The sequence below is a fragment of the Coptis chinensis genome, chromosome 8, assembly GCF_015680905.1.
Source record: "Coptis chinensis isolate HL-2020 chromosome 8, ASM1568090v1, whole genome shotgun sequence".
In the NCBI taxonomy this organism is placed as follows: Eukaryota; Viridiplantae; Streptophyta; class Magnoliopsida; order Ranunculales; family Ranunculaceae; genus Coptis; species Coptis chinensis.
The window spans coordinates 58099127-58124696 of record NC_141463.1 but is presented as its reverse complement, the minus strand read 5'-3'; the positions used below and the strand labels follow the sequence as shown (position 1 = coordinate 58124696).

The 25570-nt window shown below is 36.1% G+C and overlaps 1 protein-coding gene across 50 annotated transcripts; it reads right to left on the bottom strand.

The window, feature by feature from the left end:
* Nucleotides 1-9200: 9200 nt before the first annotated feature.
* Nucleotides 9201-24238, bottom strand: LOC147482128 (uncharacterized). 50 transcript variants are annotated; one of them, XM_086581064.1, is made up of 16 exons: nucleotides 23928-24229; nucleotides 22884-23102; nucleotides 22701-22782; nucleotides 21895-22463; nucleotides 21291-21331; nucleotides 20203-20368; nucleotides 17854-20097; nucleotides 13314-13394; nucleotides 13172-13232; nucleotides 12302-12396; nucleotides 11041-11529; nucleotides 10833-10907; nucleotides 10663-10735; nucleotides 10484-10560; nucleotides 10016-10094; nucleotides 9201-9857 (listed from the first exon to the last, which is right to left on the bottom strand). In XM_086581064.1, the coding sequence occupies exons 7-11, from the start codon at nucleotides 18812-18814 to the stop codon at nucleotides 11501-11503; spliced, it is 1227 nt and encodes a 408-aa protein (XP_086437190.1). In that variant the 5' UTR covers nucleotides 18815-20097; nucleotides 20203-20368; nucleotides 21291-21331; nucleotides 21895-22463; nucleotides 22701-22782; nucleotides 22884-23102; nucleotides 23928-24229; the 3' UTR covers nucleotides 9201-9857; nucleotides 10016-10094; nucleotides 10484-10560; nucleotides 10663-10735; nucleotides 10833-10907; nucleotides 11041-11500. The 50 variants fall into 50 exon arrangements, 27 of the variants coding, with proteins under 27 accessions (XP_086437190.1, XP_086437191.1, XP_086437186.1 ...); XM_086581065.1 differs by having other exon boundaries at nucleotides 11435-11529; XM_086581060.1 differs by having other exon boundaries at nucleotides 11435-11504; nucleotides 23928-24228.
* Nucleotides 24239-25570: the final 1332 nt, after the last annotated feature.

The window sequence follows — 25570 nt, the reverse complement described above, 5'->3', positions numbered from 1 at the left end:
TACGAACGGGTGTTATTATATTAATTATTCTAAAAAATATTTGCAAATATGCATAACTATTATATATTAATATTATATTGATCACTCATCCAAATTTCTTATAACGTGAAAACATCATTCTTCATTAAAAAAAAACTCACCTTTGATAAAACCCTTCAACTTCATTTTGTTGTTTAATAATATAAATTTGATTGAAGCTTTGTGAGGTTGTCTAATAAGGCGAAGTTTATATATATTGAAGCTACTTGAATAGTAAGGAGTTACCAGTCATACAGAAAGAGATAAGATAAACACTATTTTAAATGCAAAACTATACTTATCAAGACATTTTCACAACATATAATCTAACTATGTTTTAAGGTTAGTTCAATGCATTTGCATCCAGTTTCTGATTTTCCGTTATTTATATTTTGAGGTTAGTTCAATGCAGTTGAATCCAATTTTTGATTCCCGTTTTTTTTAGGTTAGTTCAATACAGTTGCATCTAGTTTCCGATTTCTCGTTAGGGTTTAGTTCAATACATTTACATCCGATTTCCCATTAAATATTATTTGAGGTTAGTTCGATGCATTTGCATTTAGTTTTTGGTTCCCCATTAATTGTTCTTTGACGTTAGTTTCATTCAGTATTATATATGTTTTGAAATATTTGTCATTATTGCTTTGCCGTTATTTTTTTTTTTTCATTTTCTATTATATATTTTGTGATGTTATTTTTTGTATAATTTAATTTTCCACATGTAATTTGTTTTGGTTTGGTATATAATTTATTTAAGCCCAACATCCACTTTAACTGAATCTCGTTATTCCGCTGAATTATATATATATATATATATATATATATATATATATATATATATATATATATATATATATATATATATATATATATATATATATAGTGTTGAAAATTTATAAATTTATAAATTTAATTGGAATCTGTCGTAATTATTGTGACTAGAATTGTAATTTTTGGAATCCTTAACTATGAATAAATGTTTAAATCCCATTGTGGATGACACATCAAATCGAAAGGGTTTTAGGAAAATTGTTTTTAGCAATTTAGTTTTTCTGTCTCATATTTTTTTTTCATAATTAGCTATATTTTTTGGGAAAAGTTAGAGACTCTATGAAACTCTAGATGTAATTGTTTTTGTGAAACTCTAGATGGAATTGTTTTTTCGTAATTAGTTATAGTGTTAAGAAAAAGTTAGAGACTATGAAACTTTATATAGGATTGTTTTCTTATTTATATCCTACTTTTTTTATAAGTAGTAATATCGTTTAGAAAAAACTGGAGTCCCTACGAGTGTTCCAAAAAATAGATTGGTGAGGGTATTAACTATAATATATATATATATATATATATATATATATATATATATATATATATATATATATATATATATATATGGAATTGGAATATGTCGTAATTATTGTGGTCGTAATTGTGATTTTTTGAATTCTTAACTATGAATAAATGTCTAAATCACACAGTAGATGGCGCATCAAATCGAAAGGGTTTTAGAAAAATCGTTTTCGGTGGAAATTATTGTTTTTAGCAATCTAGTTTTTTGTCTACTATTTTTTTTTTCGTAATTAGCTATATTGTTTAAGAAAAGTTGGAGATTTTGTGAAACTCTAGATGTGATTGTTTTTTCATAATTAGCTATAGTGTTTAGAAAAAGTTAGAGAGTATGTGAAACTCTAGATGAGATTGTTTCTTTATTTATATCATATTTTTTTATATTTAGTAATAGAGTTTAGAAAAAACTGCTTTTATATTTAGTAATAGAGTTTAAAAAAAACTGGAGTCTTTGTGAGGGTATAGTTATAATATTTTTCTAAGAATAACGATAAATATTTATTTCCTATTTTATCTCCTATGACACTCTAGAAACGCTTCCTCAATTGAAGAGGGTAGAGCTATAATATATATATAAAGATAGGGGAGGGATCATTTTACCATGGTTTATACCACGCCCCTTTACAAAATGAGTTAAAAACTAATATTTTGTGGATATGATCTTCTAACTATGGATAGATTTTCCAAAAAAATTTGGCTAATTTGGAAATCTCTAATCTATTTAAAAATTATTGACAACTTAATTTTTTTTTTTAACGGCTCAGATTTTTTGATTTTGCAATTATCTTTTGACATTGTTAAACATTATCAAATGAGCTGAAAATTTGTAGAAGTGATCTTCATAGTTTGTTGGACATATCCACAAAAAATTAGGTTCTAATTCGTGGGTGAAGTTGTGGACAATGGTATAGACCATGGTATGAAAATCATGGTATATTGATCCCTCATATATATATATATATATATATATATATATATATATATATATATATATATATATATATATATATATATATATATATATATAAATGAAGGTAAGTTTGTTTACACAGCACTAATGACAAACTTATCTTCATTTACAAATGACAAAATCTCATCTGATGAGAACTACACTACTCCATTAGTCTTTCGTTTTCTTCTTTTTATTGGATGAAGTCGTGTGTATCCTTCAAAAACCATTGACATCAACGTTAATATTTATTGCTTTGTTATGAGTCCTAATCCAACCTTGATTAAATATATATTATCTTCCAATAATAGTGTTCTAATAATTTATGTTTGTTTGTAATACATGTATTTAATGTAATAAGCTATCTCTATCCTAACCAGTTCTTTTCTTTGATTCTTTAATCATAAAGTTTTGTTAGCCTGATATATCATTGGAGATCATAAATTAGGGCATCCTACACAGTGACACCACTAGTGTTCCACAGATTACTCTTTTAGGAGGAGTCTCCATGTATCAATCCTTGATCTGTAATCGCTGTACATAGAATAAGTAGCAATTCTTAGGACATTTCAATGCAATATTCCACTTAAAATGCTATTGGAATTACTTTCCTTCTTGCATTCATCTTGATCTGTAATCGCTCCCGTTTTTTTTTTCGATAAAAAGTAATCGCTCCCTTTAGGGGCACCAGCAATATTTTATACATTGCAAATATGATACATACTAATGCAAGTTTATCTGAGCTCTTAAAGGAGGTGCGTGGAGCTGAGATTGCCCTGCCATATGACAAGGAACTGTGTAATTACATATATTAATCCATCATCAAGCACTAATCACAGAAAAACAGGTGGAATACAAGTCAGCAGCACATCAGGTCAAGCCATCAACACAAGTATAAGAATACTCATGACCAACTAGGCTACAATCTAGGTATTACGCTCTATACTTGGCACCGCTCTACTAGCAGAAGATATATCGCTCAGACCAATCGGGCTATAATCCATGTATTACGTTCTATACTTAGCATCGCGCTACTAACAGAAAATATATCGCTCAGACCAATCGAGCTACAATCCGTATTACGTTCTATACTTCACCGCTCTACTAACAGAAAATATCTCGCTCGAACCAATCGGACTACAGCTTAGGTACTACATTTTATAACCTACTCCGTTCTGCACTTCTGCCAGTACGACGACCATCCAATCAACCTAAAACGCCACATATAAAGAACGCCCTCGACTAAGTCTAGAACGTTACCTTTCTCCACACGCCTAAAAGGACAAGTCATAATCCTTCATCAACTGTCACTCCTCCGTCATGCTGAGAATAATCATCATACTTCAGACAACTATATTTTTCCACCAACTACACTATTCAGCCATGCCATTCCATATTTCTCAACCACTCTCCTGATCAAAGCCCATTCTTTGTCATCATAACTCATACCTTCACACCGGCTAGATCTATAAAAATAACCAACTCTAGAACTATATTGGCTTGATTTCAAATCTTCTTTTTTCTAACCGGATACGTAGACATCTTCCACCAAAGAGAGCAGCCATTAACAAACACCCAAAACCTCCTCTATTCATCATAGATTAGCATAATCATAATCTAATTTGATGTGATATTAGAGTGAGTCCTAAATAGACTCGTTTTTCCAAACTGCAACTTAAAGTAAGTGGAATGTACTGCTTGTGAAATATATTGAAAGAGTTGAAGCGTGGCGTTATTGAGCCCCTCAGTGTTCATTTTTTTTTTGTTTGTCTAAGATAGCAAAATTATATTAATATGGGAAAAGGAGGTACAAATTACATCGTAAAAGTTGGTTTGGGTTTGTACAACCCCTAACCACTTTTAATCGAATCTATAATAGGTTGCCAAGGGAGATTCTTATCTAGTAAGCCAGTAGGGTCTTCCCTTATACAAAACTTGATCCGTGCAATTGAGTGAAAGACATGATTTGCAGTTAAGTCAGCTGCAAATCATGCTTCTCGCCAAATGCTTGTAATTTGATAGTGAGATAAGCTTCTTTGGACTCTTTTCCACCTTTGTTTTAAGAACCAAGAAAGTTGATCCTCTCCAAAGGTCATGACTGCTGCTGTAGAATTTGATTCCACCCCTTGCTTACTGCCTCCTCAATACTCTCAAGAATACCCAGGACTTCAGCTATATAGCAAGTGTTAACACCAATTTTCTTGCACAAAATTTGTAGGATTTCGCAGTTCGAATTCCTAAAGATTGTACCATAACTAGCTTAGCTTCACCGGGGTTTCCTTTGGATGCACCATCTGTGTTGATCTTAATGATGTCGAGGTCAAGTGGGTACCACTTACAATTTTTGATTTTTTGAGCTCTCAGGTGTCTCGCTTGTAATCCCTATTTTTCCAGTACCATCATATCTGCCGCACCATACATACTTTCTTTAGAGAGGAAGTAAGCATTATGGATGAGGATTCGGAGCTTTATCTTGCACTGCATTAAGTGTGGTCTTTTGTTGTCAAAAACTACCAGGTTCCTATGTTTCCAGATGAGAACCATACTCTCCATTATGGCTGCAGTCCACAAATGTACAATGATTGTACTTACGCGTTTACATCTCGATATAGCCTCCTTTAAGTTCGTAAAGTTTCTGAATCCATAATGTCATGGCAACAACTCCTATATCTCCTTTGCAAAACTGCAGTCCCATATAATGTGCTGGAGGTTTTCTTCTAAATGACAACCCAAACGTTTGGAACCCATATGAAAGCCTCTACGTTGCATGGCAGCGTTTGTTAGTTGCCGCACACTTTTGACAAAGTTTCCAAGCAGTACCTGCAGATCGAGGATGCACATACTCATTCCAAACTTGTTGTTGCCAATCCACTTTCGTGTTTTTTGCTCGGATGACTTCAAAGGCTGAAGAGATTGAAAAGTTTCCCTTAAGGTCCTCCTTCCAGACACTACAATCTCTTTCATCTTGCTTTATGATAGGTAGGTTCTCTGTGTCCACTCCCATTTGTTGCAACAACATCAAAAGTTGTGGAGGTATGTTCCATACACATTATGAATAATTGAACTGAGTTTTGCCCTACAATTCTTCAGTTGGGTTGTAGAAAGGTGTAATGCATGTTGGATAGTGATAACCCGTAAAAATTGCAACTAGATTACTCTAACTTTATTCTTAAGGTATTAATTATTTATTCCTACTCTCACATATATATTCATTCAATATATAGAGTACGGAATCGTTCTACTCTTAATCTATCTAGACTTACACGAATTCAATTAATCAAACACAAAGAAATAATGGTGAGAACAATGAGAATTGTGTTTTATTTAAACTAAAACTAATTATAAATTAAAGTAATTTAACTAAGCAATTAAAAGGTGAATTTAATGAATTAGAAGAACATAGAGGGGGGAAATTCCACCATATAATTCGATTGGCTATTAGTTAGTCATCGAATCGAATATTGATCTCTAGTGAATATCAAGTCCTCTCGAATCAAGGTTCCACTAGCATGAGAGTTTAGCTCCACCACAAATCTCTTTGATGGTGGCTCTAAACTCTAGTTCATCATTATGAGGTTTATCTCTAAACACTCATAATAATGAACTTGAAATTCTATTCTAAATAACAACTATTCTAACAAGCAATCATCCTCACATGACTTCTTTAACCTCCTCAAATAGAGTTTTTAGCCTAGTTTCATTGGATTTATTGACAATAAATAATAATAGAAAGACATAATTAAATTAAACTAAACTTGATTAAAATAAACTTAATTAAACGAATAGAACAAATAGTCTAAGAATCAATATGAATTAAAATTGAAATTACAACTAATGTAGAACTAAGATTATGAATAACTAATTATAAATTTAAGACAAACTAAATCTATGAATTCAATATTGAATTAGAAACTAAAACTTGAAATACAAACTAATTATTGATTCTAAAAACTAAATCTTGTTCTAAACACTAATTTGATGCTAATTAACTAGATCTAAAACTAACTATTGGATCTAGACTAAGTAAAACTAATTAAAAACTAAGTAACTTAAGAGCTAAGCTTTTGTCTCTTGATATGGAGGAGACAAGATCCACAAATTCGTGCATGGGCTGAGGAGCTATGTTTTGGGCCAGAAAATCGAGCTTAAAACCTCATTACTTCAGTCCACAAAGGGATTTTCAACTAGAAATGACATCAACAGCCTTTTTGTTCACTTTTGCTCCTCTGATTGGGTCACAACTTAGACCATTGGAAATCTCTTTCCAATCTGGTCATTTTGACATAAGGTAGGCCCAATTTCGAGGTTTGAGTCCAAAGATACAAATCACACAAAATTAGATCTTTTGTAGTGCATCTCACATTTCTATAAGAAAAGGAACCTAGCTCATATATTAAAAATTAGAATTATTTTGTAGTGCATCTCACATTTTTGGAAATGGATTCCCCAAAGTCACTTCATCACCACCAATGACGACAGAGAAAGATTCTTTACTTTATTGTAGTAGTGGGTACCTCAAACACAAACTAGTCCAAAGATATTCCTGAAAATAAGAAACATTAACAAGTGTTGCACCTAGAGAGGACAGACCCACGTCTAGTTTGCCTTAATATGAATTCCCATTTCAGTTCCCCTTTAACACTTGTCAGGCAAGAGAGGGGAAAAGGACCAAAAAAATAAAATAAAATTGAAGGTTGTGTTCAACTATTCCCATAGATTTGTACTCATTTTTCTTATTAAGTCCCTCCATAATTTGAGGATAGTTTCAAGATGCTATGTGGAGGAGGGGACTGTAAAGGCAGACCACAAAGCATAACAAAAGATGTGTCTAGTACTTACGAATGACTAAAATCAATAAGCCTGAAAGTTTTTATACGTACACCTAATTGTTATGTGCTTAGTTTGGGCATAAGTGAACTATGTTCCTCAGAATAAACTGACAACTTGTTTTTTACACTTGTAACCGTGCTCTCAAGAAGCACAATAAACCTCAAGTGTGTTAGAATTCAGTAATTCATACTATCGATTAAATGGCTTGCCACATTCCCAAACACCTAAAACTATCGAATATCAAAGGAAGTATACCATTGCAGACACTTCCATGAACTTATACAAGATGCTTAGTGGCAGGTGGAAAAACAAACAAGCTGTTGTTTATATACCCTTATCTTTGGAGGCTAAAGCGGAGGCTTGTTTACTTATATTTTCTCATATGGATCTCTTGTCTCTAGCTATTGGAGATCCCATTTCCGTACCAACTCAAGATGCGCTTATGGGATTCTATGTATTAACGGTCGGTAATCGTCGAGGTATTTTTGCAAATAGGTATAAATTTATAATCCATGGAATCACAGAAAATATCAAAATGAAAAAAATTGACGATAATAAGGCTTAAATCATAAACTGGGTAGTATCAATAATTCATACCATTGAGCATCAAATGAAAAAACTAATGCATGAACCTCAGTACAAAGCAACCTATGAATAACTGAACTAAAATCAACTATATGTTAATTAAATGCTCAAAAATTAACCAAATATATAAATTAGGAGCTACCCATTTCATAAAACAATACTAAACTCAAAACATAAGATAATTTACCCGACCTATAGAGAAAAGAGAGAGCCCCAAGTTGACACAAGAATCTGCACTCACTACTTCAGTTTCTCTTCTACAACAAAACTACATCCAAGTCGCATACATATCAAACCTAAGAGTTTTTCAATGACTAAAAATAAGGGCATCAAAACAATGTGAACTTTGGGATTGATTCATGAATGTTTGGACAAAAATAATGAATGGAGTTGATAGGTGACACTAACGTACGTACTGCCCAACCATCACTAAGGACTGGTTAGATGTTAGTTGAAGCAGTTTTTTGTAGGTCTTAAGAGAGATGAATACCGTAGAAATTCTAATAAATATAAGTAAACTAAGGACTGAAATTAAAGAGATGGAAACATTACCTTCTTTTTTTTTTTTTTATCGGTAAAATGTGATGTGTATATATAGTCATAAAGTCAAAATTCGTAGGATGAGATATCCCACTCAGATACAACAAAGGAAAAGACAAATACAAAATCACTACTAGAAAAAAAAAACTACGACTATTAGAGAAAATTCAAACAAAGGGATGCAATCATGCATGGCCAAGCAAAGACTGCCAACTGAATATAAGGTCCCCGAACGATGTATCTGTCCACTCTTCCTAGAACTTTGACCAGAGAAAGACGAATCCCTTGATTGCTACAATCACCTGTTCCCTAGTCATCGCACATCCATCAAAGTCTCTCCTGTTCTTTTCCAGCCACAAAGCCACATGATAACAAAAAGTAAGATGTTCCACACTCTACATCCCTTTGAGGAATAGACATTAAACACCCAAGAGCTCAACAAATCTTTCACTGACCGAGGAACAACCCAATACACCCCAGAGTGGCCCACAAAGTAACTCCATATCTCCCAAGAGAAAGGACAATGAATGAGTCACTACAAAAAAAACAACCAATAAACGACAGCCATTATCTGTCATTTTAAGATGAAAACGTGTGCTTCCATTTGTTGTTAGGGCCGTCATAAAAAGAACGGTAGTTTTTGAAAAACGACGGCCCGACACACTTGTATTTCAAATAAAAAAACGACGACCTTTAACACTTGTTTATTAAATAAGGTCATTGGCACTTTTTTTTGCAAGTCCATGGTCCCATTTTAAAATCCCTTAACGACATCCTATGGCCGTCATTTATTAATAATTATATTCGTAGGTTTTTGGTTGCTCATTTTAGTTGCTCATTTTAGTACCTCGTGCCCACTTGATAGTCTTTTTAACAATAATACGAACTGTGCATTGTAACTTTATAAAATTAAATAGAACACAAGTACTACTGAACCAAAACCAAAATTTTTCATTTAATACTTTAACTTCTACCAAAGTCAATCTCAAGTAAAATTTTTGTATACAAGTCTTTTATACAACAGAAAATTAAATTTAAATTACATGAGTATAAGCTTTGAACCATCGAACGATACCATCTGCTTCAACGTCACTAAGGTCTTGAATCTCATCCACCAGGTTCCAGTATGCATTTTGCAGTACCCACTCACGATCACCAAGCAGTCTTCCAAAACGCAAGAATTATACAACAAACACTTTGCGACTCACGTGATATAGAGATGGACTCGAGGGAACCCAACAAGAGAACTCCCATACGATGTAAAACAAACTGCCTAACTCCAATTTCAGCAAAGCAACATTTAATATAAGCCTTCAAATATTCAAATAACAAGAGAGAAAGGATCACCAAGGCCACCGCCACGGAGTACTATGATTTCTATCAATAGTTTCACTTGGTGTTCCTGTTAGTCTGGATATAGCTTCGGACTCGGGCAGATTTGGAGAGTCGAACACCTTGCAGACATGTTGTTCACCTTTGCCATTTCTAAGCATTAACCTAATTGTGGCAGCATGAGCTCCCTGAACACACCACCACCTGGATCCCTCCCAGCGGGATATGAACACACCACCACTTGGATCAGCAATGACTGACCATTCAAACATGTAACAGTCAGTATGAATTCCTACAACTAAGTTTCTTGTTATGGAGTAACCGGATAACTAACACTTTAAACCTTCAAAAAGACAGTAAAGATTTAAGCACTGAAGACCAATGGACATTCAAGTTTCATATTAATAGTGTTACCTTGGTTAGTCATGTAGACTGCAACATTGAACTCCTCAGTTATCTTTGTTAAGCAGGAGAACATATGTGCTAGTTTTTGCTGCAATTTTATGTGTAAACAGAATGTAGTTAGAATCATATGGTAGAAATAAGAAATTAGGCACGCAATAATAGTGTTTTATAAACAACTTCATGTTCACTCTACCAACATGTGGCTGATGCTTAAGTGCTTAACTCATCCACACTTACAAATATTTATTAAACAAACAGAAGCTTACGAGAATATCAAGTATTGGAATCCCTTGGACAAATGGTTAGGAGAAAGTCGAGTATATGCACAAGCTATGGAGGATTTGAAGCTATGAAAATGAAAATATATGAGCTACAAGCTCTTATTAATGTAAGATATACCCAAGGAAAAAAGCAACATAAACTAAACCTATCATGAACCACCTCATTTACAGAAAAAAACAAACATATGGTACATACAATGTTTAGATCTGGGTTGGTAGTTATAATCTAGTTTTCTGCAGGTAAAAACTTGTTCTGTTTTAACTCCATGTCTCCTGCAACCAAAACAAACTTAAAATAAGAACTATCTATTTAAAAATACATATTTCATTCCAGGAGCAATGACAATTTTAATTCCAAAGTAAATATGGTCTCACCTAACAAGAAAAAGTATCCCATATCTAACCACCACGCCAAAACACCACAATGGAAACAACGCATAAAATAATCCTACACAAAAACAATATAAGGATGGAGTATAAAATGAGTTTCTCGCCATAAATAGAAACAAGCAAAAATCGTACAAGTAAGAAAAAGAATCACTTACATCTATAATAGCACCAGTAACTTCCTACTCTAGAATTGAGATAGACTAATAAAATCAGCTTAGTGGCGATGTCCACTGAAATAAGACAATAAAACAACATTCTACAGTAGAATAATCATATAAACACAAAACAGTGAAATAAGATACTGGCCATGTGTAGCAAAAGAAACAAAATAATAAGAAAAAGTACCAAGTGATATAGAAGCACCTGATTTTCTTGAACCAAAGTCAAGTCCTTGTTCAAAGCCTAAGAAAGAATACAAGGCCTAAGCCTAGGGCACCACTACAAACTCACAGACAACACTTTCTGCCCAAAAACCCTGTACTACGTGACTACGGTGTTCTTGTTTCTTTTCTGAAACCCAACAATTCATTCAACAGAAGAATCAAGACATAACAGGGTATTTTCACAGACAAATTAACTAAGACTTGGTTCAGACAACCACACTAATCTTGCAGGTTTCCAACATACCAAGTGGGGCGACATTGTACATTAGCCAATCTTTAAATCACTGGCTCAAGTCCATAGCAGATAAAAATTGAATATTTGTAAATAAAATCACATAAAGAGAGTTTTCCCAACAAAGAACTGATGTTAATACCTGGCCCTGGGAACTTGAATAACCCTTTCCTTATATGTACCACCATTGGATCGGTCATGTCTGACATCATCTTTGGGAGATGGAGGCAATGCAAACTGTTCAGAATTTTCAGTAGCCTAGCAACACATAATAGTAGACCAGTTCTATAATATTATGCTTTTGAACCCAAAGTTCCAATATTACATGGGTCATCTTGTCCATTCAAGTCATCACCATTCACTGATACTAATTACAAGATCCACACATTTTGATCCATGTCGATACCAGAAATTCTCCCAGGTAATCATATCACACTAAACCAGTTGATAATATGTCCTTTAGTTCTCTTATTTTGTCCTTTAGTTCTAGTTCTAACTTTAAGAAATTTACATGACAAATCCTTAACTTATCAACACCAGTTTCTAAAGGCATAAAGACCAAAGACTTATTTATTCATTTATATATTTATTTCACTATGCGACAATTATTAATTCTAAGGAACCAATGATATGTAAATTAAAATTTCCGTCAGTGTGTTGCTCAACTAACTTAGCTTCTAAGTTGGTGTTAAGTTTATTTAAGTTACATAAGGTTAAAACGTTAACCCAACTTGCTAATTACGTATGTGTCCGGTTTCGAGCGTAATTTACCAAATTACTCTTAGCGAGAATTTAAGACTTGACATGTCCCTCAGTATCAACGACACATGGACTCTTAACAAAACAAACATCTACAAGAGAGTTCAAAACCATCACAACTTCAATATACAGGACCAATAGAATCTATAAACAATTTTAGCATATGCACACACTAAGTCTAACAACAAAAAGAGCACAAGTCCATGCGTTAATATTCAAAGATTCACATAAATAAATGCGCCATACTTACCCGTATTTCTGCTACCCCAGTTGATCCGGCGTGCCTTTCGCGTGTGGTTCTTCTTCAACGGACTTGTACAATGGACTTGTATGAACATGTACAAACTGGGATAATAAGTCTTACTAACATCAATAAAATTAAATATTTTAACTAACATGACCCATTCATTGAATAATGCACAAGTGCACAACTAAGTGGTAATAGCTATAACCCATATCAACACAAACACTTAAGGATTTTCTAAATTTCGATACTCATAAGTAGTCCCAACAAAATTACATACAGATCCAAGATGATGAAATCTAGTTGTGGTCTACTTAACTTCATAGTGAGGAGGTCTAAAGTTAATTTATATGGATAGCATGTCATTCAATAGCATGTTAAAGTGAATTATTACACAACAGAAGTGAAACTGAGCTACCAATTGAGCCAATATAAAACTTATCACTTGCAATAGACTACATAGGAATAGATAAACAACAGTGAAATTCAAGCCACAAACATCACACAAACTGAGCCAACAAAAAACCAGTGAACAAAAAACAAGCCACCAAATAGCCTTCAGCTGATAAATAAAACTAAATATACTAATCATGTATATGCAACCCAACAACAATAAAACACGTGAAATCAAAATCTATTATACAGAATTTTGTGGTGCAAAATATTTTTCAAGCTAAAACACACTAATGTGGTTTTATGACCAAGCTAAAAATTTTGTTTGTGAAACTAACAATGAATCTAACATCAAATTTATCAGCTATTAGGAAAAATTCAACCTTTTTGAAAAAACCATGCAACGGAGTAAAACATAACAACAACAAAAATTAATTATTTGACTAATAACAGCCATTAATAAAATAATAAGACAAAAATTACCTATTAATTGGACGCACTATTATAAAGAGAAATCCGCCAGATCCAGAATCCAAGTGAAGAACTGAAAGCATAAAAAGAGAGGAGAACGATAAATTACCTGAAACCCAAGTTCTTGAGACAAAGAGAACGCGAAATTACTTACTTGAAATCCTAGTTCTTGATGTTGAAGGAGAAGAGAAAGAACTTAAAACCGTAGCTCTTGATGCGAGGTGAAGAGAGAGAACTGAAATTTTGAGAAGTTTTCACCATAATTTTCAGATGCCCTCGAAAAATCGAGCGGGACAACTCAATATTTCACTTAAGTCTTAAGCGCGAATGGGCCGAATTTCTTAGATATTCGACAGCCTTTGAGTTACACCATGACAGCCATTGGCCGTTGTTCTATTACAACAGCTATTAACCGTCGTTTATCACCTCATGTGGGTGTTGTTCTTTGGCCAATTTGGTGTAGTGAGTGTGATTCACTGACTCCCCATCAGCCATACACAAGGGACAAAAGTTAATGATTATTTTCTTTCTCCTAATAAGATTGTCTATGGTCAAAATCTTATTATGGGTCGCACACCAAATGAAAAAAGAAACAAAACAAGGAATCTTTGCTGACCAAATAAAAGAACTAGGAAAGTCTGGAATCATGACCCCTCGGTTGTTAACCGGTAGATGAGAACACAAAGAAAAGTAGAAAGACTTGGCTGAGAATTTCCCATTCTTTTCTATAGTCCAGTGCTGACGATCCCTATCCGGTCTCACAGTAGGAATCGCCTCTAGCATAAGCGTGAGGGTGGCAATGCTCGCAATATCCCGATCAGTCAAGTGAACATGAATCCCCAAATCCCACCCAACATTACCATTATTTAGACGCATGAAATCACAAATGGTGCGATTTTTAAAAACTGAGATGGCATAAAGTCTCAGGAAAGACAAGAATAACGGTCTCTCTGCTACCCATCTATCCTCCCAAAACCTAATTCTACCCCCGTCACCTAATACATATGTAATCTCTCTCTGAAACTCCACGAGACCTCTCTGAATACTCTTCCAAACCCCACACCCGTAGGGACTAGAATTCCCCCCGCTATACCACCCAAGATTGGACTCACCAAATCTAGATTTGACCACACGCCTCCAAAGCCTCTCACTTTCTTCCCCAAATCTCCAAAGCCATCTGCCCATAAGGGCAGAATTAAACTCACAAATCCTTCGCAATCCCAGACCCCCGTTCTTTTTCGACATATAGACAATCTTCCAATTAACAAGATGATACCTATGATTCTCCTCCTTGTCATCCCATAAAAAATTCCTAATGATCCTTTCAACCCTTTTGACCACGCTTTGTGGCATCCTAAAAAGAGACAACATAAATCGGAAGGCTCGAAAGAGAGCTCTTAATCAAAATCACTCTCGCCCCTCTTGATAGGTACCGCCCATGCCACCCTTCAAGTTTCTGACGGAGGTTTTGCTCTACAGGTTCCCACATAGTAGCAGACCTATATCAAGCACCAAGAGGAAGCCCAAGATACCTCGAGGGCAAAGATCCAGCAGAGCACCCAATGGCTCCAGCCATCCTATCAATATCGCTCATGTCAACCACCCCATACACTTTACTCTTAGCCATATTCACCCTAAGCCCTGAGATCACCTCAAAGCAACAAAGAATCCCATGAAGAAATCTAAGCTGTGAGAGGTCCCTACGCAAGAACACCCTGATATCATCTGCATATTGCAAATGAGAGACAAGAACTCGGTCTTGGCCCACCCTAAAGCCCTCGATAAGCCTGAGCTCATTAACTCTACTAATCATTCTACCCAAAACCTCCACTACTAACAAAAAAAGAGGTGGAGACAAGGTGTCACCCTGTCTAATGCCTCTAGAACTCCTAAAGAAACCTGCTGGCGACCCATTAATAAGGATCGAGAAGGAGCACGATGAGATACATCGCCTAATCCATTTCCGCCACTTCCAACCAAACCTCATACGTCTCATCACATAGTCCAAAAACTCCCAACTCACATGGTCATAAGCTTTGATAAGATCAATCTTACAAATCAGACCTGATATCCCACTAACGTTGCTATCCTCAATCGCCTCATTAGTGACCAATACCGCATCAAGGATTTGACAACCACTCACAAAAGACCATTGCTCCTCCACAATGAGGTTACAAATCACCCCTTTCAATCTCATCGAAAGCATCTTGGATATGATCTTATATACACTACCAACCAAGCTGATAGAACGCAAATCACTAATGTCCTCAACTCCTCTCTTTTTAGGGATAAGCTTGATGAAGGTGTTATTCATGATATTCGAAAGAAAAGATGTCTCCCAAAACTCCCGAACTGTCTCCATGACATCATCTCTCACTGTATCCCAAAACTTCCGAAAAAACTCAGTATTGAACCCATCCCCATCCGGTCCCGGAGACTTATCATTCCCCAGATCGACAATTGCCCTCCAAACCTCCTCCTCCTCAAACTCTCTTTCTATGTCCACACTCTCCTCTCTCAAAATGCTAGGAAGGAAGAGATCATCTACAAGTGGGCGTCTACCTACATGCTCGGTGTAAAGCCTAGAGTAAAAAGAAACCACCTCCTCTCTCAAGCTATCCTCTCCCCAAATAACCTCACCATCAATCCTTAAACTCTCTAACATATTCTCTCTATTTCTAGCCCTTGCTCTTTGATGAATTTTTTTTGTATTAGAGTGCCCCTCCCTGATATCTTTGACCTTAGCCTTTTGTCTCCAGGACATCTCCAAATAAACCACCCTCTCAAACTCCGCCCTCCAATCTTGGCTTTGTATCCTCTCATCTAACTCGAGGTTTCCTTCTTCCTCTTTGAGATCGACTTTCCTAATATCCTCTAAAAGTTTCTCTTTTTTCCTGTCCACGCGCCCAAAAACATTCTTGTTCCACTCCTTAATTTTATTTTTCACAATTTGAAGCTTTTTTGCGAGTCTAATACTCGCTTTATCTCCATCAATCTCGCAATTCCACCACTGCTTCACATTCTCCACAAATTAGTTGTCCTTTAGCCACATGTTCTCAAAACGAAAAGGAGTCGGGCGTCTCCTCTCAACCTCGCTAGTTAACAAGATAGGGTGATGATCAGAAGCTGAGCTAGCAACAACCGACTGGGTAAGAGAAGGCCAACTCTTTTCCCACTTCGTACTCACTAGAAACCGATCCAAACGAGATAGAATCAGCTCAACCTTTCTATCGGACCACGTTAATTTACCCCCGATAAGAGGTAAATCCACCAACTCACATCTCTTAATAAAATCATCAAATCTCCTACTGATAGTGGGACTAGGAGCTCCCTTTTTCCGCTCGTGGGAAAACCTAACCACGTTAAAATCACCACCCACACACCAAGAACCCCCTCTACTAAAAACATAAATGTCGTCAAGTTCAGCCCAGAAACTCGGAAAACCGGCCCTCTTAGAAGGACCATCAACGCAAGTAACAAGCTTATGAGTTTTCTCACCGTCAAAGGTACAAGAAATGGACACGGAAGAGGATCCAATGAGTTGGTCAACTGCCTCAACCCTCTCTTTATCTCATATAACACAAATCCCTCCGGCTGACTCAACTGCCGGTATGTCTATCCACTCCATCTCATTGATTCCCCAAATATCTTGGGAGACCTTAAGATCAAAACAATCTAACTTAGTCTCTTGGAGTAGCACAACTGAAGGTTTCTCATTCCTAATGACCTTTTTAACAACAGATCTCTTCTTATTGCTACCTAGCCCCCCTAACATTCCACAACATGATTTTATGCCCCATGTATAACAATTTGGTTTCTTCCCCCTCTCCTAGAACTCCCTTCCACAATCTCCTCACCAAAGTTGATATTGGATACCAGCCTCAATAGTTCCCTATTACCTTTTTTATTAGCTTCATGCCCTTGCATTGCGTTTTTCCCAACTGATTTTCCATTCTTAATACCTTTCTTTCCTTTACCCTTTTGGTGGCCCTTATGAGAGCTGCCAATTGCCCCAAAGATAGGCCTTAACAGCTCTAAGGCCTCCTCTTTTCTACCTGCACAATTCAGGCCCGCCACCATCATCAGAGTACTGGCATTATCATTAAACCACTTTGAAGTCTCCTTTGTGAGGGCTATGACTTCAGGATTCTCAGCTACAGGCTGAATAATCCTAGGACTACTAGGGGAACTAGTACTGCCCCCATCTCTCCCCCTTTCGCTTTCTCTCGTCTCCCCATTAATCACTACAAGACTTAGCTCATTCCTTCCCTCATTTTCTGCCATCTCAATTTGTAAAAATCTATCACATATAGTCAAGGAAGTACACCCATTAAAAGGAATTTCATGCGGATAAATAAAGGAATTTGTAAGGGAAGGAGTATTGATGTTACCGACTGTTTGAAACATTGGGAGAATGTCGACCCCTGCGCACATATCAAAAGGATGCTCCCTCGCTGAATTAACCGGCAAAAGATTGTCGGCCGAAGACGTGCTTGAATAGGAAACCTCACCCACTGAAGGTGGTAAGCAAACTAGAGTATCATGCTGGTTTTGGAGACTATCCTCACCCACAACAAATAGATTGTCACCCCTGGACCAGAAGAAACATAAAGAAATGGTTCGGAATACAATCCTCCTGTGTTCCACTCTCCCATGTTCCCTTGTCAGTGAAAGACTATTACTGTCATGAGTACCTTGTCCAGACTCTCTTAAATTGTCAGCAGCTGCATCTAGATCCACCATTATCCGCTTCCATATAATTTCAACCAGTATTTCCGATGTCATCAAGCTATGTCGGTTTATAGTTCTGCTTGCAGTCACCTCCCTCTCATTATTCCTTTCAATAGAACATTCTGCAGATCCCATGTTTGTTAAGGGACCATCAGGTCTGCCATTAGTTGCACCCTCCATTGGCATTTTAGCACCGTCATCAACTTGAGCATCCTCCCTGATTTCCGTCACTGCTTGAGTTGGTATACTTCCTTCAACATCGTCCAGTCGCATCGTTGAGGGGGTTGTACAACCTGAGCTGCTTCTGTGCTCCACATAAGATTGACACAGAGGAGAGTTTGTTCTTTGTTGATGAAATATTTCGCCTGGTTCGACTAAAGGAAGAGAAGTTGAGTTACTCGTGTTTTGCCCCAAATTAGCTATAAGTCCGAGTCTAACCTGGGCCTGATTTTGAGTCCCGTGAGATACAAAAATTTGGCTGCCTGAGTTATGGGCTTGGGCCTGTCTAGCAAGCCCAAATTGGGTTTGGGCTTGATTTTGTACCTGCCCGTCACTTGTTGATTGAGCTTGGACCTGTGCATTATGCTGAATATGGATTTGGATTTGCCCAGTGCTTGTTTGGGCTTGGCCCTGCCCACTATTAGACTCTCTTAAGGTTCTCTCCATTCTCTGGGCCAAATCTTGAAAACGTAAGATGTTGGAAGTGGCCGTCTCAATCATATTTAGTCGTGCAGATCCATCACAAATTTGGCTGTTCTCATTAGCTGGATCCAGTGCACTCCTCTCCTCATGTCTTTGGTGCCTCCTCTCTCTGATGGCCCTCATCCTAGGTAAGAAACTTGGGTCTTCAGCATCTGATCTTTCAGTACAGATTCTTCCATCCAACGGTTGAGTTAGAGACTCAAAAGAGTTGTGCAACACCATCCCATTGTCCTACGGTACATCAAATCCACCCCTGTTATCTGTTATCTCATTTTGTCTGTTGTTGTCAGTAGTGAGATTCAAATTTGAACCAGATCTATTAACCAGTCCACCCCTACTAGCATTATCTCCACCATCCACCTGTCTCCCACTGATTGGGCCGCGTGGTCTCCTCTCCACCACATCTATCCGAGGTCTCTGATTGGCAACGCCTTGTTGAGTCTCCACCCCACCACCACTGGCGGCGGCTCCATTTCTTTCTTCTCTATTCCAATCAATACCATCTAGCAGATTAGTGAAGAAACTAGGAGGATCAAGGTCCAAGAAAATCTTAAAAGCTTGATTTCCGACCTGAAACATGATAGATCTGGGTAGGTCTGAACTGTTTCTCTCCACCGCCGCCAAGAGCCCAACCTGGTTTGAAATAATAGGTACCACACAGCAAGCTTTAATGGCTTCCTTGAGTTTTGCAAGGATTGGGTAGTTCCACAGATCCGACCTGAGACCCCATAACAATATCCACCTCAAAGAAGCACCAGACCCACCTTCCACTGAGCAATTATTGGCTCTGCACTCAGTCACCACCTCCACGAAGGATCTATCTGGCCTCACAAACTGTTGACAACGCTGATCTTGCGCTACATCCTCATCCCGTCGCCCAATCCCAGCAGTAGTTCTTGCAAAGATATCTGCAAAATCCTGCCAGCCAGTCCCTTGATTGCCACCAGGAACAACCACCCTCTTTGCTGTCTCCCGTTTAAAGAAACCAACGATCACCACATACTTCCCAGCCCCATTTTCCTTCTCTTGTATGGTGATTGTCCTTCTCCTAAACACCTTTTTGAACCACCCACCACTGTTTGTGCCTACATCAGCTAGATGTCGAAGGCACCGTATTATCCACGTAGCTTCATCCAATCTAAACACCATCGATGTATTCCATCTTCTTCCTTCTTCACTAACTCTAAAAGAGCACCCATTGATCAAGGTTCGAAAGACAAATTTCTTTGCTTCAATTACCACCACATTCTCCATTGTGGCAAGTTAAAATCTACTAAACTAAACAAATAAATTAACTAAACATTGGAGATGTCTCACCAAGATGCTTACTAAAAATTAATAAAAATTGTCAAGTAAACATATCTTAGGTTGAACAAGAAATGAGAAGAAAGAAAATGTTCTGAAGCAGGTAAATCAGACACCCCATCAAAAAGAATTACCTTAGCTGATCTAAAAGAAACCAAACACCACTCAAATGTCAAAACAAGTTTATGATGAATAGATAACTGTTTTCCACACCAACAAAGAGAGGAGCAAATCCCCAATTAAAAAAACATGATAAAAATAAATCTTCAATAGAAAAGTTGGTTCAAATCAACAAAAAAACAAACCTGTGATCAATACTTCTTTCAGAGGGTTCATATTCTTTCATACTTTGCTTCATTGTTTGTAGGCTTATTAGCCCAAACACTTTCTTATCTAATTCCAAATCCCTCCACTTTGATGGGTTCACACGATTTTAAACTCCAATTTCCAAACTTTTGATTCATAATCTATCTACAAAAATAAAACCACAAAAATTGAATAATTGGAAGTGGAATACCTGCCGACTAGAAGAGGCAACACGTTACGTTTTATTTTAGATCTTGTTTTATGCGTTTCACATGTTAACAATATACACCTCACTCACACGTGTTAGCACCAAAACTCACACATGTTAACTTACTTGGTACCACATTATTGCGTACATGTCTAAAAACGCAATTAAACGTGGTGGAAACAATTGCGGGGAGGACTGAAATGCTATGTCAAAAAAATTAATAGCGTTTTTTTACAAAAGCAATCAAATAAAAGCTATCTATTGTCTTTTTTCTAGTAGTGAAATGGTATCAAAAGAACGAGAAAGTTATTACAATTGACACTACCATCATGTAGTAAAAATAAGTCTAGCTATACTAGAAAAAGAAAAAACCAATAAAAATAAGTTGATCTGCTAGAAAAAGAAAACCCAAAACAGAAATGGTGCGTATACAGGGTAGCAACTACAGTCCTACATGAAATATATATAATATGCAAAGTATACCTAAAAAAAACAGGTCGATCTCCTAACTCAAGTACAAAGCTTTGATTTGTAGATAATAGCTTCTTGTAGCTTTGTAATGGAAGTGGGTCGCAGAAGTAACAATCAGAGAATCCCTTCATCAATAAAGAAAATGCACAATAAAACTTACATATTATATGAAAATCTAAAGCTATTCAGTTTAACTTGATTAATTTTATAATATTAGAGGTACCACACCATGGCGAAACATTTCTAACTTATTTTTAGTGTAAGGTGCGTAAAATCTAAAAACTGTATCAAACAAATGTATAAAGTCTATATGTATATTGTATCTTATGCCATGCAAGCCCACTTGTCTCATTAGATTCACATACTATATGTATGAACGTTCACACATAAAGAATACGATTCACATACCTGTGTTAGGTCTAGCTCCTTGCTTAATCACTTTGGTTAATCTGCATCAATTGGAATCGGGTTAGCATTTGATGGAATTGACAATGAAGGACATAGAAAAAGTTGAAAAACTTAGCACAATGACACTACCATGTTGCCATTAAAAAGGAACAACAAACCTGGCACACTTGCACTTTAATAAGCTAAAGTTGTATATTTTCATGTTTAACTTAATAGTTGACTAAAATTAGAACTAATCAATGACACCATATATAGCAAAACAATAGAATTCAATAATAACTAAGTAATGATAAAACTAACATTCTGATGATGATTTTTTTTTAATCTTTTAGACACTCAATTTTTTATTCTTTTCTTCTTGCTGAAGTCTTTCTTGAAGAGGATATGAGTTACAAACACTAATAAAAAGTATAAGGGATACACAACTAGATGCTTTGGATCCAGAGAACAACTCTATGATAATAATAGAGTGTACCAATTATTTGACAAGTGTACCAAGACAAAAAACAAAAGTATTAAAGCCAATTACACAAAAGAAACACAGCCAATTACATGCCATATGTTAAAAATCATAAAAATGAAAAGGGGGCGAGGGAGTATATACCTCATTGTACGTGTCGCTCAAAGAACTAGAGTAGATGTTTTGCTCAACTGCCCATGGGTTATGCAAATCGGACTCAAAAGAAATAAGGTAACTGAGATCCTACTTCAGAATAGTAATGTGTGATCAAAGCAACTACAGTTCTGTACCCTGGAGGTTTGACAATACATCTTGGAGGTTTACACAGATGAAAACAGTATGATGGGAAGTGCCTAGGAGAAGACTTTGCTTGAATTTCTTACCAACACAGTATTTATAAAAAACACACATTTGTCCACACCAGTGTAGTAAACTACTCCTGCATAAGGATTCTGCATATGGTACATATCTTTCTTTTGTTCCTTCACAAGCCGCATGGACCTAAACTAGACCTCAATGTGGCTATTATCAAAAGGTGAAACCCAATGAACAAGGCCTCCCACAATTTCGGGCCGAGGGAAAGGCCAGATCTACGTAGTGTTGTCCCCGCATAGAGAGAGGATGTTTCCATGGTTTATATTTGAACCCATCACAATAGCAACCTTACCTTTGCGCCAAACCATCACTTCTAAATGTGGCTCCACTATGAAGACCTAATATATCCACAATTTCCGATATATATTGTTAGTATATGCATGGACATGGCAAATTTTGCAGAAGAAACATTTAAAACAAATTACATCAAACCATGATCTTAACATTTTGTCAAGGAATTGGTAATAGCCATTGTTTTCTTGGGTGTGAAGGCAATAGTTGTTAGATAAAGCTTACTATAAATGATCATAGGATCTATTATAAACTCCAGCAAACAAAAAGCACCCGAGATTCACCTTGATGCTAAAGAGAATGTTGTTGTCAAAAACTTGCTGCCTCTAGTGACTTCAAGCCCACGTACATATCCAACAGAAGGTGCTTTTACGACATGTTGAACAGGAAGAGAGATATACCATTAAGAAACATTTTTTTTATAGTGACAAACAAATGGAAGAAGAGAAATCCAAATTAAAACAAACCTCCATTGTCATGGCTTCCAACACCAAGATAGACTGCCCCTCTACCATCTTCATTCCATTTTTTGCCAAAACCTTAACCACCAAACCTATATAGGAGCCACCACAGTCCCTTGAGGGTGGGATGTCATCTCCAGATTTGGCTAATGATGGGACACATCATCGTCAGACAGATCAAGTCCGATATTTTGCTTGAAATGGTGATGATGCCACCTAAATCAACTAAAAAATGGAACTAAGTCAAGACCAGTAAGGAACACATGAACATATCAGACCAACACTAACAAAATTAAGGACGAGGAGACGAGTTATATAATCTGTTATTTATAGGAGATGAGCAACTATACCATTAAGCCATTTTATAGAAATGGATCGTGCACCTTCTGTTGGACTTCCCTTTATGTTAAAAACTAACAAAGTTTAACTGAGAAAATAAATGAACAAAAAATACATATATCAAGTTGCTTTCTAGCATGTTCTGGACCCAAAAACCGAAGTGAGACATAAGCACGCGTATGAACAAACTTAGAAATAGAACAGAAGATAATAAAAACAAAGAAGAGCAAAAAATGAACTAAGCCGAATATTAAACATCAGACTAGTCAAATGCATTCAAAAGCTTGCCTTCGTCATATATGAAAGATGAGTGGGATCCTTCCAGCCAAGAGCCCAAGGCTCAAAGCAGAAGCTTTTTTTATAAGGTCCTGAAGAGTTCTCTTAACAAAAAAAAAAAATATCCCAAATCTGAAGATGGTTTTCACTGAAATAAAAACAAGGAAAACTGAAGCTTTGCACTAGAGCTATTAAATTAATAAAGAAATCCATTTCATTTTCACTAGACAACCAAATCCCAAATGGGAGCATGAATTCAAATTCTAATGTTACAGTTCCCACACAACACGTAATTTCGGAAAATTTATCAGGGAGACAATTAAATAAACCTAATTTGGAGCACAATTAAAACAAAAAAAAAACTCAAAAATTCGATAGCTAGGGTTTGGGTAGAATAGAGAGAAACAAGTCAAGAGATTGAGAGAGGTATCGTACCTGGTTCATTTCATCTTCGTCGGTGAGGGTGTGACAGAGGAGACAAGGGATAGTGTTTGATGGATGCATCAACACTCGAGAGAGACGAGCATAACTGTTTGGGGCGGGGGCGCACCCACTTTGGGATCGGTACCCAACAATAGTTATTCCTTTTTATATAGATATACTAGAATTTGAAACATGTAAATTTAGTATTCTGCACTCACTTTTCCAACTATTTTTTTACATTTAAATTTAACCTATTTGTCCTTATCATACCTTAGCATTAACTAAATATCCCATAAAAAAATCATCTTGGTTTAGCATGTATACGTCGGAGACCAACTACAAATTATTAACTTTCTAAACCCAAATTTCTGTGACTACACACAAAGTGTCATTTCTTCACTAGAGACAACAAATATCACACTTTTTATTTTTCCCTTGGTTCTTTTGATAATGATATTGTAGAGATCTTTTTCTTGAGTTATATCATTGAAGTAGAGAGTTATACTAATACATAGGAAAGCCTACGCTCAATGCTAAACAACCAAAACTAATATTACAATATAAACCTACCATAACTTTCAGGTTTCCCTCTAAAGCGCGCATCTCAAGTCTCTTAAGTCTTACTACATAATTTATTCACCATAGCATGTCAAGGAAGTTCAGTAGCAGTATAGATTTAACTTGTGGCAACAAAATATTTGGAAATCTCATCAACTTTTATGAAGCACCCAATACTTGCACTTGTCTTCGCCCTAGCTATTAGCCACTCATAAATCTTGTAATCAGCATCATGCAAAGCGTTAAATGCTTATATTCCTAAATTAAAATGTTTCTAACTTGTATATGAATTTAAAAGTAGTATATCATTAGGCCGAAAAACAACTACATTGATAATCATGATCTTCCATCCAAAAGCAGTAACATCAACAACAAATGACTTGGAAAAAACTTTACGTGTTAATGTCCATGAATGAAAACAATAGCTTGACTACTGGGACAGCAATGTGTACGCAGAGGACTCACACTAACAAAGAATTAAATGTCACAAATATAATTCTACAAGTCGTGTCATGCTCAGGCAAATATGGGCTATGAGGCAGTTCATAAAAAACCCTTCGTAAATTGAAGTAATATAGTATGGGATTAAGAAATTTTTGAGACTAAGCATAATGCAAACTATAGCCTAAAGAATGAGAAAGAATTATTCAAATGGTTCTTTCCCAACTTACTAAAATGCTATTACATGAACCATCTGATGTTTTTAAGTAATGCTTTATTATCAACACTTCTATTATAGTACGTATTATCAACATGCACTTCGTTGAGTAAAGACTAATGAGAGAGTAAATATGAAATGATTAAGCACTATGGCATATCAATGTACATAGTCATATACATGTGCTGGCTTGAAGTACTAACATGTCTAACACTGTTTTTAAAGTTCCTAAAGCAAAGACACTGAAACACCTCTATTATAGTATGTATTATCAACATACTACATGTTGAGTAAACACCATAATCTAATTCTCGAGTCCACTTTATTAAGTCAAAAATATTGAAATAACAACTAACCAAACTCTAAATTCCAATTACTTCAATTCCAAGGGATTAAACAAAGAGAAAATTAAAAGAGACAGTTGAAGTGGAAGCATGTT

Coding starts and splice junctions, on each gene's coding strand:
- LOC147482128 (XM_086581054.1), bottom strand. CDS start 18,814: ATGGTGTTGCACAACTCTTTTGAGTCTCTAACTCAACCGTTGGATGGA.